General features: G+C 45.7%; 2 protein-coding genes across 7 annotated transcripts in view; one reads left to right on the top strand and one right to left on the bottom strand.

Annotated features, from left to right (window-relative positions):
* Window positions 1–81: 81 nt before the first annotated feature.
* On the bottom strand, window positions 82–14,737 carry LRRC51 (leucine rich repeat containing 51). Of its 6 annotated transcripts, none has more exons than XM_070803835.1 (6): window positions 14,608–14,679; window positions 7,354–7,416; window positions 6,625–6,762; window positions 2,057–2,280; window positions 1,001–1,149; window positions 82–730 (listed from the first exon to the last, which is right to left on the bottom strand). In XM_070803835.1, the coding sequence occupies exons 3-6, from the start codon at window positions 6,704–6,706 to the stop codon at window positions 589–591; spliced, it is 597 nt and encodes a 198-aa protein (XP_070659936.1). In that variant the 5' UTR covers window positions 6,707–6,762; window positions 7,354–7,416; window positions 14,608–14,679; the 3' UTR covers window positions 82–588. The 6 variants fall into 6 exon arrangements, with proteins under 6 accessions (XP_070659936.1, XP_070659935.1, XP_070659937.1 ...); XM_070803834.1 differs by lacking the exon at window positions 14,608–14,679 and adding an exon at window positions 14,485–14,578; XM_070803836.1 differs by lacking the exon at window positions 14,608–14,679 and adding an exon at window positions 14,485–14,577 and having other exon boundaries at window positions 2,057–2,262.
* A 45-nt stretch (window positions 14,738–14,782) lies between these two features.
* NUMA1 (nuclear mitotic apparatus protein 1) overlaps window positions 14,783–17,711 on the top strand; it is a 72,258-nt gene continuing 69,329 nt past the window's right edge. The window contains exon 1 of the mRNA XM_019974530.2: window positions 14,783–14,927. The gene's annotated coding sequence lies outside the window, so the exon portion shown is untranslated. The remainder of the gene's footprint in view (window positions 14,928–17,711) is intronic.

Genomic DNA, 17,711 nt, shown 5'->3' with positions numbered 1-17,711 from the left:
AATTCCCAGGAAGCCCAGTGAGGGGGTGGAGGTCTGCACACAGACCAAGAGCACCTGATAACGGATTCAGCAGACACACAGTTTCAAGCAGAGGATTGTTTTTATCAAGTGGAATCTTAAGCAGAATCATAACACGTAGAGGATTGTTTTTATCAAGTGGAATCTTTAGCAGAATCATAACACATAAAACATGAGTGAGGAACTACTCTGATCTGATTGAAGTGGGGCGTCCAGAGGTCACAGCTCATCTTCCTGGCCTCCTGTCACAGAGGCCTCTGGGGCATCTCTACAGAACCTTGATGCTCTGCGAAGCAACTCTAACCTCAGGATATCTGAACTAAAGAACGCCAAAGGTCCCAGACAGGTTAGATACATTTCCCAGGGCTATGCCATCAGCTGAGGCCAGTGGGCCTTTCTTTCCATTTCCTCCTTGTTTCAGTGATGTAAGACCAGAACATGATGCTGGTTACCTGATTTGGGGGGCGTCTTTGCATGGGACAAGGTGATCTGCCGAACAGTTCAAATCATTTATTGTCAAACCAAATGGACCACCCTCAGGCCTTTAGGACTGCTGGGGTCCTGGGAACCTCAGAGTGCATTGTGCTTTATCCGGACCTTCTTCGGTTTGATGTTCATGCGTTTCCACACTTCAGCCGTTGTGCGGTCTGCTTTGGTGACCCCACTGAAGTCGAACGTGGTGATGTGGGGCAGGGTGCACAGCACATATTGCCTGTGGGGAAGACTTGGGCTGGGGGCCAGCCCCTTGGAGGACCCCTTTCCCCCTCTACCAGTCACTCCTGTCTCCCCTGACTGCAAGGAATGGAGGGACTTGAGTTTGGAGGAGACTGGATTTATCCTGACTGGCAAGCAAGAAATGCCTAAAGCCTTCTCCCTTCCCCGGTCCAAGCAGAGCAGAAGGATGGTGTTGGGTTTGTAACCCATGCTCTCCTTTCCCTCGTGGGGGCCTAGCCGGAGCCCACATCCAGGGCAGGGGACTCACCTATACCCCTTCTCCTCTTCAATGGGGTTCCCGTGCAGGGTCAGGCTCCGGAGCCGAGGGAGGGCAGCCAGCTTGTTCACTTCTCCAAGGCGCTGGATGCTGTTGCCATGGAGATAGAGGACACTCAGGTTGAAGAAAGTTGTCAGGACCTGTTGGGAAAGGAGACTGGAAGCTAGACTGGACAAAGCCGTGTATCTGCTCAGGACTGACTGGTGGCCAAAAAGGAAGTTTGGGGAACAACCTGTCACCTTCACAGCCATGCTGGATTGAGATTGACTTTAGCATTTCATTTACCTTTGAAGGGGTTCAGGGGCACCACACTTACAGCACTGTAATCCAAGGGGCAGGAAGTACGGACCTGGGTCCCACCACTGCCACTGACTTGGCAGGCACCTGTGTGCTCTCCCAGAGCCTTAGCTGTCCCTTCACTGAAGACCATTCCAGCTTTAGTGTTCTAAGATTGTCACAACAGGGGACAGTACCTTGCTAGGTACATCAGAGCTTTTAAAAGAACAGTTAAATTGAGATCCCTGCACCTGGGGAATAGTTTCCAAGTCATACGATAGCTCCTGCCTTTCCTAACATAGAACTTGGATGAAAAGAGGCCAGCCAGTCTTGTTTGTTCCTTCGCATTTAGCCTGAGTTCATGGAAAGTAACTGCTGTTCTTTTAGTGACTACCTCTATTGAAGAAGTTGGCACAAAGCACAGTGGGTGCCCAGTAAGCTACAATTTTACTTTAGCCTCCTACGCGAGGGCTTGGTGTGTGCTGGTTGCTTTTCATACGTTTTCGTTTAATCCTCACAAAATGTTTATAATGCTGGCCTTTTTATCCCCATTTTTCAGACAGGGAGGTTGAGGTTTTCAAAGGTTAGGAGCTTACCCAAGGTCACAAAGTCAGTAAGAGTCACATCTAAGATTTGAACCTATAACTGTGTGAGCCCACAGCTGTGTGCTTTGCACAGCACCATGCTGCATCACTACTTCCTTGACAGCGTGGGAGGTGGGGAGACTGGGGCTGGACAAGGTGGCTTTGGGCCCGCCCTGACTGGACTCACAGGATCAATGGAAGTCAGGTCATTGAAGGACAGGTCGATCCAGGCCAGGTTCTCTGGATGCTCCAGGAGCTGTGAAACCGCATGGTTGAAGTCTCTCAAGTCAGTGAGGACATTGTTGTTTAACCACAGGGACTGGGTCATTGACTTCCCCGACTTCGCGTGCCTTACTGGTCGTAGCCCTGTCCGGGGCTCCTCGCTTAACAGATCTGTGGGCACAGAGTGAGCTTTGGGTATGTTATCTTTGCTTTTCTGGCTCTGGGGGGTGGGAAGGGACAGAGCTGGGAGGGTTTGTAGCTAGAGGAGCTGGCAGGGCCATAACCCCATGCTTGTGTCTTGTGCAACTGCATGCACTGTCCCACAGGCCCCAGCAGTTGGAGCTTGGATTAAGGGCCAAAGACTTCCCATCCCAGGCTCTTGGTTTGGGTCACATGCTCATGTCGACTGTCATTAGGTTCTCTGTATACCACCCCTTGGAGAAGGAAATGGCAACCCACTCCGGTGTTCTTGCCTGGAGAGTCCCAGGGATGGGGGAGCCTGGTGGGCTGCCGTCTCTGGGGTCGCACAGAGTCGGACATGACTGAAGCGACTTAGCATTAGCATACCACCCCTGTGTGGGAATTGGAGGGAGGCACATTTTATAGATGAGGAAACCAAGAACAAGAGATGTTGGACCTGAGCCAAGATGCTAAAGCACAAAATCCAGGATTAGCCACCAGCAGACCCTATAGAGTTTCACTTCAGTGTTAACACACTCTGGATGTCCGTCCCCTTCTTCTGTTAATAGTAACTATGTGCATCATACTGGACATACAGTGGTGAACAAAATGAGCGAGAGGCTCTGTATGGTAATAGAGCAGGGGTAAAGCAGATGTTTGTCTTGGAGGCGTCACGTGGGCAGAATGAAAGCAAAACAGTCAATATAATATGATAAATGGTCTTTAAATTGTGGAAGCACAGGCGAGGGGCTCCTAACCCAGTCTGAGACCTCAGGCAAGTTTCCCAGGGAAGGCTGAGCCTGAGCTGGATATCTCAGTGGGTTAGGAGACATTAATCAGGCAAAGGAGTGGAAAAGGTGAGAAGAGCGCTAGCAAAGGCACAGAGGTATGGGGTAGCATGGGCACACACGTATGTGCTGTGCAAGGGGGCAAGGAGGGGAGAGGAGGCGAGGAGCCTTGAAGACCAGGTTGAGCATCTTAGACTTTATCCTGTAGGAGGTGGGAAGCCACTGGGGGGTTGAAAGCAAAGGAGATGATTCACATCTTTCAGAAATGAAAGATCGCTCTGAAGCTTCCATTTTGGCTTTCAGTCATCCAAGCAAGGATGAAGGGGACACACAGCATGACTTGACAGTTGACTAGATGTAAGGGTAGAATAATATTCAAGGTGTTGTTCAGTTTCTTGGTATTTGGGGAAATGTCAGTCCTATGGGGTGATGGGGATGAAAAGGAGAAGCACGGTTGGGAAGGTGGGAGTTCAGGCTTGGCCGTGGCATGTCTGAGGTTCCTCTAGTACAGGAAAGAGGAGCAGCCAAGTAAGCAGTTGGATACGAAAGTCAAGCTCAGGAGAGACAGACTTGAGAATCATTAGTATAGGCTGTATAGAAGTTAGTAAAATAGATGAGATTGTTCAAGCAGAGTGAGAGGAGAGGGGGAAGGAGAGAGGAAGAGGGGGATTCCATTTAAAGAAGTCAGTGAGTCACCAGGGCAGGGCAGGGAAAACCAGGATGGGATAGTTTTAAAGATGCTCAGGGAATCCATAGTCTGTAGGAGTTTCAGGGAAATAAACTGAAAAGTAATTTTGGCAACTCAGAAGTCCTTGGTGACTGTTGAGGGCTGTTTCAATGAAATGACAAGGGCCTGGGGGCAAGCTAGATTGGAGTGAGTTCAGGAGCAAATGAAAGGTAAGGAAATATAAACAGGTGGTATAAACAGCACCCTCAGAAAGTTTGGCTGAGGAGTAGAGTTGGAAATAGAGCAATTTTTTTTTTTAAAGAGCGATCTTAGAACCCATCTGTATGGACCCCTTCCCTTCTTTTTTTTTTTTGTTTTTCAACAAATAAGGTCCATGCAGAGAATGGGCTCTGCCTAAGCTCACAGACTTGTAAGTGGCAGAGCCAGAACCACTCATCAGCTCAGCTGAGGTGATTAGATGTTTCCTGTTGTTCCTATTATGCCTTTAGTTACTTGTCTAAAGCTGCCTCCCAGAAAGGAAATTATTTAGTATTTTCTGAACTGGCCAGCTTGTCTTCAACCTCCCCTCAGCTCTGACTGGACACGCTTCTCTTCCACCCCTACCCAACTTGAACTCAGCTGCAGGTCAGGCAGCATCCACCAGATGGCTCTCTGTATTAGTCCTGGAGTGAGCACAACCCACAGGTGGGGCCTGAGGGTGGGGGGAGGTGGCAGGAGGGTCCTGTCCTGGAGGAGAGTACCCTAGCTTATGAATAAACTAATCCTGACCTGTGTAGCCTCACATCTCCTGACTTCGAACCCTGAGATGAAAGAGGAGTAAAAGTTAAGATCAAAATAAACCTGCATACGGACTAGTCTCCAGTTTGATGAGGCAGTGGCTTGGGAATACCACCAAGCATAGGGCTGATCCCTAGCTCAGGGGGAGCTCCTGGGGATGGCATTGCCTAAAAGTTGAGGCTGCCTGGGGTTGCTGTTATCACAGGTGGAGGAGGGAGTCCAGGTTGCTATGGTTACTGAGAATCAGACTCCATCACAGCACTGCATTGCCCGAGGATCAGTCAAAGCTGCCCTGTTCAGAGTAGGCCAAGATAGGGCTGGAAACTGGACCAAAACGCCAACATTCAAAGAACTGGGGATTGTCTACCTCCAGGATGATCTGAGGAAAACATAATCTGTCTTCATATCTCCTGAAGGGTTGCCGTGCAACTTTCCCCATGTGTCCCCAGAGGGCAGGAGTTAGTCTGATGTGAAGAACTTCTGTATGTCATTGCTCACCCTGGAATGGAAGGGTTGGGAGGTGTGTGGCGTTGGACTCCCTAAGCTGTAGGAGTAGTTAGAGGACTGTGCATTGGAGGTGGTAGGCTGTTTGTCTTCTAAAGTCACTGTCATTTCAGATTCTGTGCTCCATATATTAATTCGGGAAATTGTGTACCAAGTTCCCCCAAACCACCCTGTCCTCTAACCCCAATTCTAAGTAAATACACCAAGTGCTGTGGAGAACCTGAGGCAACTGGCCTTTTGGGGCTTAGATGTACCTCTCTGCTTGTCCCTTCCTTGCTTAGCAAGAAGCACCATGCCTGGCATACGTGTACAGACTGACACACATATTTAGAAGTGCTTAATCATAGTTCGGTGCTCAGTATTTAAGTACTGAATGAAAGGGCATCTGTACAGATTATGTTTGGTGCTGTGCAGTTATCCTTGGTCATAGTAACTTCTCTCCTCATTCTGAGGACCGTGGAGGGCAGAACTACATCTCCCCACTCAGAGCTAGGAATTCCCAGGGTGGGTGGGAGTCATACTTCCTTCTTCCTCTGTCACCTCAGCTATCTTGTGCATAGCCATTATTTCAGCTACAACCCTGTGGAACATGGACTCCCATCAGTCAGAAGTGATGGTGTGCATAAGAAAGGAAGATCACAGCCAGTGGGTGTGTGAGAGAACAAGCAGGAGTTATTGTTGTGACTGATGTCAACCCAAGTTATAAGTACCCTAAACCCAAACCCAAGTAGTATCCAGTATCCTTGATAACTATTCATCTGCTTCTTGAACTTAAAGGTGGCCGCTGATTACCTAAGAGAGACAACCAAAACCAGGTAATGCGTCTAAGATAGGCCAGCCTGTGTTCTGTGAGGGCAGACATACTGATGTGTTTATGAGAGCAGATAACAAAGACAGAAGAACTTCCCTGGGAAGCATATTACCTTGAGAATATGATCTTGCTGAAGCCTCCCTCTGTCCCCTCCTGAGAGGTACTAACTGCCCCCTTACAAACACACTGAAAGATAAGATGAGCGTGGGCAGTGCTGGAACATGCAATAAGTGTGGGTGATAATGGAATAAATGTGGGTATGACCGGAATGAATATAAAATTTGTCAATAACTATTTTGACTGCAAACATTCCAGTTTGTTAGTAACAAGACCGTGCATGTTTCTACCGGTGATCAGGACAGGCTTGTGTCCTGAGATAGGAGAGAAGGTTCTGCCTGTTGACTGGGATGCTGAAGCAGCCTGTATTTTTCTTTTATTAGTCTCTTCTCTCCAAGTAAGAAATGGAGAATAAAACTATCAGCTGATAGACGAGCTCCCCAGTTTTCTTCCACCTGACTTTCCTGCTGTAGCCTGGATTCTTTTGAAGAACATCAGTTACCTTAAAAGCCCCCTGGGTTCCTTTCAGATGTGCTGATTTTTTAAAAGGTCAGATTCTTCCACTCCCACCTCCCTACCCACTACTTCTCCCCCAAATGATGTCAAAAATCCCATAGGCTTATGGGAAGAATCTCTTTAGGCTTTTAAATAAAGGGCTGGTTTCTCCCTAGGGACCACACCCAGCCGGGCTGCCATGGTGAGTGGAGTGCTGTGCTCTGGGGGCTGACCTTGGGTCACGTGGATGCTTCGGAAGGAGTAGTCAAGAGGGGGCTCTTGCACTGAAGTGTTCATATAGTTCCGTTTGTTCATAGCTCAGGCCATCATTTGTCAGGTGTAAGCATGGGCCCTGGGAATCCGGGTTCAGCCTGGGAGGACAGAGAAGGACTGGTGTTCGGCTTTTGGGTTTTCCCCAGAGCCCTCCACCCCAGCTTTGTGTGGCTGCATTTCTACTTGAAGATCCCAATCATGATTCCTTGCATTTGTAGGGCACTTCCTACTTCTCCAAGCACCTTCACATCCCTGAGAGTTCACTGACAGGTAAAACACCTTCTACTTTCCAGATGAAGAAACTGAGACCCCAGGGTGAAAGCACTTGCCCAAAGTTAAGCCAGTGAGTCAGCTGAGGACTGCCATTATAGTCTCCTGAATCCTACTCTGAGACCCTTCCTGCTACTCCACAGTAGTTACCACAGATACCTATCTTGAATCCTATCCTCTGATGACATCAGCTGGGCTATTCTGTTGCTTAATAAACCCCTGAGGGCCTGTAGTGAATTTGGTGTCTGCCAGCCCTTTGCAGCCTGACACAGATGGGGATTTGCTACCTTCTCTGCTTGTCTGTCAGCCCCCGTCATCTTTCCATCCAAAGACCTTTCAGGTACATCCTGAATGTAGTTGTACATATATAAACACACACACGTACACATAAAACCAGAGTCTGCCTCACTCTCACTCACCTGTCACTGATGCCTGAAACTCCACCATTAGGGATTCACTCCTTTGGGTTCAGGGATTGTTCCCTGTTAAAATGGAAATACCCCCAGAGGGGTGAACAGTGTTACCGTCATTTACAATGTGGTGTGAATTGTCTTATCAGATCCTTTCCAATTTGTTGGCTCAAATAAAGCTGAGAATTTTCCCAGACTGGGCAGAGCCATGAGACCACCACTCACCTGGGGAGGGGAGAGCTGGCACACTTTGCCAGAGGGGGTTTGTATGTGGCACAAACAGAAGGTAAATAGACTGACAAGCATGTGTCCCAATCAACCTCCCCTTCTCATGCCATCCACCACTGTCAACTTTGCATTTACTACTTCACTTGTTTTCTTAAAGGACTTGAGGTATTTTTATCGTAATAACATGCTCATGGAAAAGGCTGATTTGTAGAAAAGAGCTGTCCTGATAATATAATGAACGTCACAAATGCTGGCCATGTGTGTAGCTTTTTTCCCCACATACATAATTTGAATTTTCCTAGTAGCTGTATAAAGAAAAGTCAAAAGAAACAGGTGAAATTAGGTTTAGTAATATATTTTATTTAACCCACTATGTCCAAAATGTCATTCAACATATAATCAATATTAAAAATTGAGATACTTTACACTTACAGCACATCCCAGCTGGAACAAGCTACCTGTCAAGTGCTCAGTAGCCGCATGTGAATACAGGCTACCATACTGGACAGTATGGATGCAGAAAATGAAAACATGGAAGAGAAAGATTAGAAGCCAGAATAAAGGAAGTGAGAGAGAAGTACCAGGGAATTAGAAAACTCTGCTTATCCCCGAAATTTCCTGGAAGCTGAAGCAAAAGGGGAAAATTTAGCATATGTGGTTCTCATCATTTGATTCAAATAAACAAATCATTTGTATGCAGAGACAATGAAATTCACAAATGTTATTAAAATGGAATTTCTCTTAAAAACCACAGACCTGGTAGCTTGTAATTCCACTTAAGCTTAATACAGTCCAGGTAAATTAGTTTTTTGGTGACTTAACATATGCAAGGATAGAGTGGAACAGGTTTAGAGGAATGGAAAGTGAATTTCTTCCTCTCAAAAAAGCAGCAGCCTCAGGAATTCCCTGGTGGTCCAGTGGTTTCACTGCTGAAGGTGCAGGTTTGATCTCTGGTTGGGGAACTAAGATCCCACAAGCCGTGCAGTGCAGTCAAAAAATAAAATATATATAAAAAAGTGAGATCTGTCAGCACACTTACAGGTTAGGAGAAAAAGCATTCTCAACTGAGTTTTGGGAAAATGCTGGCTTGAGTCACTTGACAGCTGAATTGTCAAGTGTGGGACAGACCTGGTGGGCATGGGTTGTCAGGAGTTCTCAATCATTGGATATCAAATCTACAGACATGACAAAAAACACTTTATTCTTTTGTAGAAATAGAGGAAGGTGGCTTGTGTTCTCACCTAGACTTGAGGACCCACAATGAGTTTGATGCCTCTGAGTGAGACTGGATATTTTCTCAAAGTGAGTCCTGTGTTGGGACCTCAGAGTTCAGCCCTACAGGACATAGATTTTAGTTTACAGTATTTAAGGGCAGATTTTTATCATTAGTCTCCTTGACCATCAGAGAACCTCAGTGGTGTTCCAAAGGGCTTCTGAATTTGTGTAGCACCAGCTGCTGGTGCATTTTTCTGGAAGAGTTAGTATTAAAAAATGGAGCCCCGATAGTTGGATAAATCAGCCTATTGGAAAGGGTTATTAGTTTTCTCCATTTAAACAACAGCTCAGGCTGTGAACTAGTATTGGGTCTTATTCATCATCTAATACAGGACCTGGCTTATAGACACTCGGGAAATGTTTGTGGGAGGAAAGAATTGAGACACTGCCAAATACAAGGATTTCTGTTTTGGGAGTGTTGATGCTAAACTGCTCTTTCTAACAATTGGCTTCAAGATTCAGCTGTTTGAGTCCACACCTTATTCATAGTAAGATATTTAATTCAATTCTTCGAACATTTGTTGAGTGCCTGCTGTTCTATGCCTGACCAGAAGGAATGAAGCCAAGATACAAATAATAGAACCCTGTCTGTCATGAGTACAGGAAGGCCTGCTGGGTTGCTATTGGTTGTAGAAAACCAGCCTGCATCCAGTTCTAAGAAACAGCTGCATACTTAGTGGATACTCTTGTATTTCAATACTCAGCTCTAGTGTACCCTCTTCAAAGACTTTATTCCCAAATAAAATTGATCATTGTGTCCTGTATTAATTCTCTGGATGAACCTTATCATGGTCTCCCCTGTATCCATCTCTTTTGCCCTCTGACTTTTAATAGTTCCATCCACTCTGATGCTTGGTTCAGCCATGTGACTTGCTTTGGCCAAAAGGATGCTGGTAAACATGAAGCAAACAGAAGCTTAAAGAGAGGACCTGCCCTCGTGCTCTTTGTCAGTGCCAAGAGAACACCGCTAGCCTGCTGGAGGGATATGAGAAACACGAGTAGGTGAGATACATGATAAAAAGAGCCAGCGATCCCAGGTGAAGCCATCCTAGACTAGCCTATAGCCAGCCCACCCCGAGTCAAGATCAGGAGAGTCACCCAACCCACATGTGACTGCAAACACATGAATGAGTCCAGCCAAGACCAGATGAAACACATGGCTGACTCAGAGACCTGTGAGCAATAATACATGTTTATTGTTTTGAGCCACCATGGTTTTGGATGGTTTGTTATGTAGCAGTAGCTAACAGATACATGCCCCCACTGTACTTTGAAAAAAATTTCATCACAGCCTGTTTCCTCATTTGTAAAATGGAGACAAACCCTGTCTTGAAAACTGTTGTATGTCCTGTAACAGAGGTTCAATAAATAAAACCGGTTGTTCTCTCTGTACTCATAGGCTTGAGGACAGGGACAGAAAGCAGACTTCTTTCTCTCTTCCCACCTTTCCACCTACCCTGCAACTGAGCCTAAAGTGAAATGAAGTCGCTCAGTCGTGTGCGACCCTTTGTGACCCTGTGGACTGTAGCCCACCAGGCTCCTCTGTCCATGGGATTCTCCAGGCAAGAATACTGGAGTGGGTTGCCATTTCCTTCTCCAGGGGATCTTCCCGATGCAGGGATCAAACCCAGGTTTCCCACATTGCAGGCAAACGCTTTAACCTCCGAGCCACCAGGGAAGCACTGAGCCTGAGTATTCACTAAAGGCTTGATGGACAAATGGATAAATAGAAAAATGAATGAATGAATGAATGAATGATATCTTCAGGGTGTCACATAGTTAGCCTTGAAGTGACATATGTGAGGAGAAGTGTCAAGCTGTAAGGTTGCCTTATTCACTCCAGTGGCTGTTTCTGGAGTCTTTCTCCAAAGCTGCTATTCAGCCTCATGACCAAGAGCTAGTCAGACCCTAGTGCCTTCCTCATTTGCCTACACTGATTGACTTGATGAATGACAGGGTTAGGGGCATACCTACTCTGTTTCGAAGTTTTTCTTGCAACTGGAAATATCATTTACTGTTTTTTAACTTTGAAAGTTAACATGATAGCTGAACGAAGTCAAATAGCATAGAGAGGTACATAGAGTAGCAACTAAAAGTGTGACTCCCCATCTCACTCTCCAAGAACGCTCATGATTTACAGTCTGGGAATACAACCTCCTATAAGACATACATAACAAAAATATATTTTAAAATGAACACATTCTGTCTATTCCTTTGTAAACCTATTTTTTTTCCTTTTCAAATTATTGTAGATTATTTTACCCTTTTTAATAGCTGCAGTTTCCCACAGAATTTGTGTGTAACTTGCTTTACTTAATTTAACTTCATTTAATCAATCCCAAGTTGGTGATGGAAATTTGTTTTCAGTTTGGGGAAACTGCTAACAATTGCAATCCCTTCCCTCTCAGGTAAGTAGCAACATGATGGCCCAGGAAGCTTTGAGAAATATTCAGATGAAGAGATCTGATAGGAGATTCAACAGCCTGGCCCCAGTAAGAGCTATTTATGGGCTACAGGTGGAAGGAAAAATCGAAGAATGTCATGAAAAGTTTGCCACATAATCTAATGTATTCTGGGAAGATACATCTCCAGGTACCAAAGGGAGGCCCCAAATTCAACCTGGTTCTTGCCCCTCCTCCCCCAAAACACTTCCATTTCTTAGCCTCACCTCCAATTTCGCAGTCCAGCCAAATTCAACTACTCAGAGTAAGTTTCCTGTGCCTGCCTCTGGGCTTCTGCACATCCAGCTTTCTCTGCTTGGTGTACAGTTTCTTCTTTTCTGCTGTGCTAACTTTTAATGACTCAGCTCCGGTTTCCCTTTTTTTCCCCTGAGAAGCCCACCCTCATATCCAAGTCTGGGTGTGCAACTTTTCTTCTGGCCTCCCAATGCACCCTTTATTTACCCTGGTAGCACTCATAACATTAAGATTATCTCCTAACTACCTGTGTTTACATAAATTCCACTGGGGCAGAAGCCATGTTTTTCTCATGGCTGTATCCCTACAGTGGTGGCAAGAGTTATTTAGTTGCTTAATCATGTCTGACCCTTTGTGATTCTATGGACTGTAGCCCACTAGGCACTTCTGTCCATGGGATTTCCCAGGGAGGAATACTGGAGTGGGTTGCCATTTCCTTTTCCAGGGGATCTTCCTGACCCAAGGATCAAACCTGCATCTCCTGCATTGCAGGCAGATTCTTTGACTATTGAGCCACCCCGGAAGCCAGTGGTGGCAAGTAGTAAGTACTTAACAATATGTTAAATACTGTATCAGTGAATAATACTATAAAGGAGAGGGACACAAAGTTGCTATAATTGAGGGCTCTGAGCTGGTCTGGGCTCAGTCAGGGGAGCTATTCCTGAAGAAGTGACTCCAAGAAATCTGAAAGATAAATGCAAATAACTATGGCATAGGGAAAAGATGAACATTTCAGGAAGAGATAACAGCATGTGCAAAGGCTCTGTGGTGAGTGGTTTCTTGGAAATTTTGAAGACCTTAAAGAAGGCCATATAACTGGAGGGAGAATGGGAAGGAAATTGTATGGTTAGACTGGAGGTTGGAGAGGTGGGCAGGAGCCAAGTTGCTGCTGCTGCTGCTAAGTCGCTTCAGTTGTGTCCGACTCTGTGCGACACCATGGACAGCAGCCCACCAGGCTCCTCTGTCCATGGAATTCTCTAGGCAAGAGTAATGGAGTGGGTTGCCATTTCCTTCTCTGGGAGCCAAGTTGAGATGTTGCCTAATGCTAAGAGCAGTAGGAAGCCCAAGGTATATTTTTAATTGGGAATGTTGTGGGAGAAGTGAACAATATCAGATTTGCATTTTGAAGGATTAGTCTTGTTGCAGTATGCAAAATGGCTGGGAGGGAAGGCAGGAAGGATGTGATGGGAGCTAGGACTAGAAAAAAAGATACTTAGAAGTAAAGTTGACAAGATTTTATAATGGATGGGAATGGAAGAGGTATTAAAGATAACTCATTTTTTTTACTTCTGTAATGGTGGATACAGTGAGACATTGGAAGAGATCCTGGCTTGGAGTACATAGAGATGATGAGTTCAGCTGAAGACATGCTAAAGCTGAAACTCCAGTACTTTGGCCACGTCATGTGAAGAGTTGACTCATTGGAAAAGACTCTGATGCTGGGAGGGATTGGGGGCAGGAGGAGAAGGGGACAACAGAGGATGAGATGGCTGGATGGCATCACTGACTCAATGGACGTGAGTCGGGGTGAACTTCGGGAGTTGGTGATGGACAGGGAGGCCTGGCATGCTGCGATTCATGGGGTCACAAAGAGTCGGACACGACTGAGCGACTGAACTGAACTGAACTGAACTGAAGACATGTTTGTATGTCTTTGAGATATATGAAGGAGCTATTAAAGATGCAATTGGTTCTATAGATCTGGAGCTTGGGGAGGAGGTTGGGCAGGGTTGGAGATACATACTTGTGTACTGATGCATATAGGCGGTAAACAAAGATGTGGATAAGACAATTCAAGAGGAGAGTGAGGTGGGAAGTTAGCCTAGGACAAAGCATGAGGGAGCTTTAAGATAGTAAGTGACTCAATTAGGGTCAGTTAGGAGTCAACCAGAAGCTAGCTAATCATGGCAGGACCAGACACAGGTGCTATATTAGATTGTTTACTTCTTGTTTAGTTAAATCTGTTTGATTTCCATTGCCTTCAGTCTCTCTAGTTCCCTTTCCCCATTTAAACTTTCAAGGAAAGATCTGAAACTCATTCAGGGTGAAATGTCAATAACCCAATGTAGGCTATAAAAGGGTCTTTTGCCCCAGGGCAGTTAAACTACTTTGAAAAAGTCCTTAAGCTTACTGAGAGGCTGTAGGCTCAAGCTAGAGACTTGGCTGGAAGATGGCAAACTGGGGTCTAGTCCTAGTTGTCACTGACTTGGTGTGTGGCCTCCGGCAAGTCACTGCTCCTCTATAGGTTTCAGTTTTCCAATCTGTGATATGGGAATAAATATCCTTGGACTCACTAAGTTCAAAAGAAGACTGGATGTGAAAACACTAGTTAAGTCGCTAAATATAAAAAACCGGTCATGAATACTGTTAAAAGGAATGAAGCTTTAACTGCAGAACTTGGAGAAGCAGACCACAGAGTAGTGTAGGGAGAAAATATAATTTAAGGACAGAACCCCTAATAAATATGTGAGGGAAGATCCTGCTGACTCTCTGAAAAGGAGGCCCTACCCTGGGGTCTTCCTGCTTGGAAGGAAAGGGGCAGTTCAAGCCCCAGAAAGTTTCCTACATCGCCAGAATTAGGGACTATGATTTACTCTAATCCTACTCCCAGGTTTTGAAGACTTAGTCGACCAGAGGAAAACCAACCCCACGTTTGACGGCGTTTCAGATCTCCCAGGATATGTCACGGATTTGAGACAGTAGTACTGCGGGGAGGGATCTGTCTGGGTATGTTTCTCAGAATTCCCTTCACTCCCCTCGCCCATTTATCCCACAAAGGTTTGTGTCTTGTTCACTGTGAAAAGGAGTTAGAGGCAAGGGGTGGGGGGGTAGGTCTCAGGTTCCCAAGAAAGCAAGCTGTTAAGTCTTTCAGTGTGCCCCTCCCCTCTCCACAGAGTTCTTGTACCCTAGAGCAGGCTTCCTGTTTTCCCTCCCAACTCACCCGCAGTTGCTTCCCCTCCAGCCTCGAAGTCCACTACCTCAAGGTTACTCAGCGCAACTCCATGGTAACTGTTTACGTCACCACGTCCCCTCTAAGAGCCGTAGGCGCTGCCGCGATGCCTACCGGGAACTGTAGTTCCTCAAGGGAAGGGCTCCAAAGCCGCGGGTGGTGCTGGGATTTGCAGTCGTCTTTGCACTCAAGCCGCGGGCCAGGGTCCGGAAGTTGTGGCACCCTTTTCCCCTTTCCAGTGGCCCTCATACTTCCTTTACCCCGGTCCTTCAGGCTGCTTTTGCGTGCGACGCCAGCCTACAGGGGCCAATCGCAGGGCGACGAGAGGGGGCGGGACCATAGTTTAAACTAATTGTGCGCTCACAGCGCTAGCGCGGGCCCGAGAAGAAGGCGATCCTGGGGAAGTGAGAGTCGGAGCGGGAGCGCGCGGCCAGGTAATCGGCGCGGGCCCGCTACTAGCGTGCGGCTGGGGCGCCTCCAGGGATGCCCGAGTCTAAAAGAGGTGCTGAAGAGGCGGGTGCGGGCGGAAGGCCTCCTTCATAAGCGAGGCTGACTGGGGAGAGTCTTTCGAGGGTAAGGTTTGTAAGGAAAGGGCCTTGTCCGAGAGGAAGGTGCGGGGCGTGCTTAGGGGGAGGGTGTGTTTGGGGGCGTGTCCGTGGAATTGTGTCGGGGGGCCGACGCGGGTGTGGGTAATGCAAGTTCCTGAAAGGAGTGTCGCCGAGGGTTTCTGTAGTGGGAAGTCTTCGCCTATTATTGTTAACAATAGTGGTAGTAGTAATAATAAACATTTTCTGAGGACCAACTACGTTTCAGACACTGTGCCACACCCTTTATATGGATCATCTTTTTAATATTCCTAACACTTTATTATAGTTCATTACAGATGGGCCGCCTGAGGTTTATGTTCAGCTTGGCCCCGGTTACATAGCTCGTGCATAGTTGGCTATACAGGGGTTTTTTGTGGGTTGGGTCTAAGTGAAGGGGAGGGATTGTGTTGGCTGTGAGGGTCGTCTTCGACGAGTCAGTTTCTTTTGAGTCTCACTTTTTTCATATGTAAACAATGAATTTACCTGCCTTATCTACTTTCCTGGGGTTATTAGGGTCAAATCAGGTGAGCTGTTTCTTGCAAGCATCTTGGAGAGTACACATTTTTGAGTATAAGTGTTGTGACTGCTGTGAATATATGGGAAGCTAGAGGGAATGTTCAAATCAGGTAAGGCAGCCTTCAGCCTGCAGGGTTGAATGTGTTCCCTCCCTTTCTGATCCTGTGTGGTATTTTCTCCTTCAGAGGAAGAAGCGCATACTTCTTTGTGAAAGCTGCCAAAGTACTCTTTTCTTGGCCCAAGTTCAAGCAAATGATGACTAATTATAAAGCCTGAATCCTAATCCATAGCCAAAAATTATACTCCCCCAAACTAGCAGATCTTAACCAAAAGCTCATATAAGGGACATTTCTATTTAGAATGTTCTTTTTTTAAATTTGTGGAATATGGGAGAGGAAAGAATGCCTTGAACTGAGACTCGAGTTCTAGAACTGTTAGGATGAGGGAAAGCCCTGCCACAGATGGCTAAACAGAGCTGATCAGGAAATGTTTTGGCAGCTTTGTCTAATTGATAAAACCATACGGTCAGTAGGTATGTTGGAGGCCATTTATTTCAGCACAGTGTACATTAAACAGACTCAAGATGAGCCTTTCCAAGAATGAGACCACCCCCAAATGTTAGAACAATTCTAATAAATAGCATAGTTTTGTGCTTTCAGTGGTTATTTCATTTTACTGATATATGTTTACTGTTTTTTTCATCATTCTTTCCTGCATTTTATTTCTTCTTTTTCATCAAATAGATGAATACATACTTCTGATTTTTTTTTTTTTTTTTGGACCATATTATGCAGCATGTCAGATCTTAGTTCTCCCACCAGGGATCAAACCCATGCCCCCTGCAGTGGAAGTATGGTGTCCTAATCCTGGACTGCCACAGAATTCCCCCTTCAGATGTTTTCTTAATGAGAGTCTGTTTGTGGTAAATACTCTGTTGGAAAATATCTTTACTTCCTTATCAATCTTGATTGATAGTTTAGCTGGGTACTAGGCTTCCAATTATTTTTCCCCCAGCACTTTGAAAGTATCATTTTACTGAAATTATGGCTTTTTGTTGTTAACTCTTGAGAACTGTGTTCACAATTTAACTATTATTTCGTTGTATGTAACCTGCCTTTTTCTCTGGTTCTTTTTAAGATCCTCTTTTTTGTCATTTGTGTTTTGCAGTTTCATTACATGTGTGGATTTAATTTTATTCTACTTGGGCTTATAGTGATGCCTCAATCTGAGGTTTCATACCTTTCAGTTTTCTAAAGATTCCCAGTCATTATCTCTTTATTAAAAAAAAATGTTTTTCCATCTGTCACTATACAAAGATGCTACATTATACCCACTCCCTCAGCAGCCACCTGTTTGTTCTCTGTATGTGTGAGTCTTTCTGTTTTATTATGTTTTTTTCATTTGATTTTTAGATTCCACGTGTAAGTGAAATTGTACAATATTTGTCTCTCTCTGTGTGACTTATTTCACTCACCTAGTACATGTTATCACATGTACTTACCATCCATGTTGTCACAAATTGCGAGGTTTCATCCTGTCTTACTCCTTGGAAGGAAAGTTATGACCAACCTAGACAGCATATTAAAAAGCAGAGACATTACTTTGCCAACAAAGGTCTGTCTGGTCAAGGCTATGGTTTTTCCTGTGGTCATGTATGGATGTGAGAGTTGGACTGTGAAGAAAGCTGAGCGCCGAAGAATTGATGCTTTTGAACTGTGGTGTTGGAGAAGACTCTTGAGAGTCCCTTGGACTGCAGGGAGACCCAACCAGTCCATTCTAAAGATCAGTCCTGGGTGTTCTTTGAAAGGAATGATGCTAAGGCTGAAACTCCAGTACTTTGGCCACCTCATGCAAAGAGTTGACTCATTGGAAAAGACTGATGCTGGGAGGGATTGGGGGCAGAAGGAGAAGGGGAACAGAGGATGAGATGGCTGGATGGCATCACTGACTCGATGGACGTGAGTCTGAGTGAACTCTCGGAGTTGGTGATGGACAGGGAGGCCTGGCGTGCTGCAGTTCATGGGGTCGCAAAGAGTCGGACACGACTGAACGATTGAACTGAATATTCCATTAGATTATATGCCACACCTTCTTTATCCATTCATCTACCCATGT

Source organism: Bos indicus, chromosome 15 (genome assembly GCF_029378745.1).
Source record: "Bos indicus isolate NIAB-ARS_2022 breed Sahiwal x Tharparkar chromosome 15, NIAB-ARS_B.indTharparkar_mat_pri_1.0, whole genome shotgun sequence".
Classification (NCBI taxonomy): domain Eukaryota; kingdom Metazoa; phylum Chordata; class Mammalia; order Artiodactyla; family Bovidae; genus Bos; species Bos indicus.
This window is presented reverse-complemented; position numbering and strand designations above follow the sequence as displayed.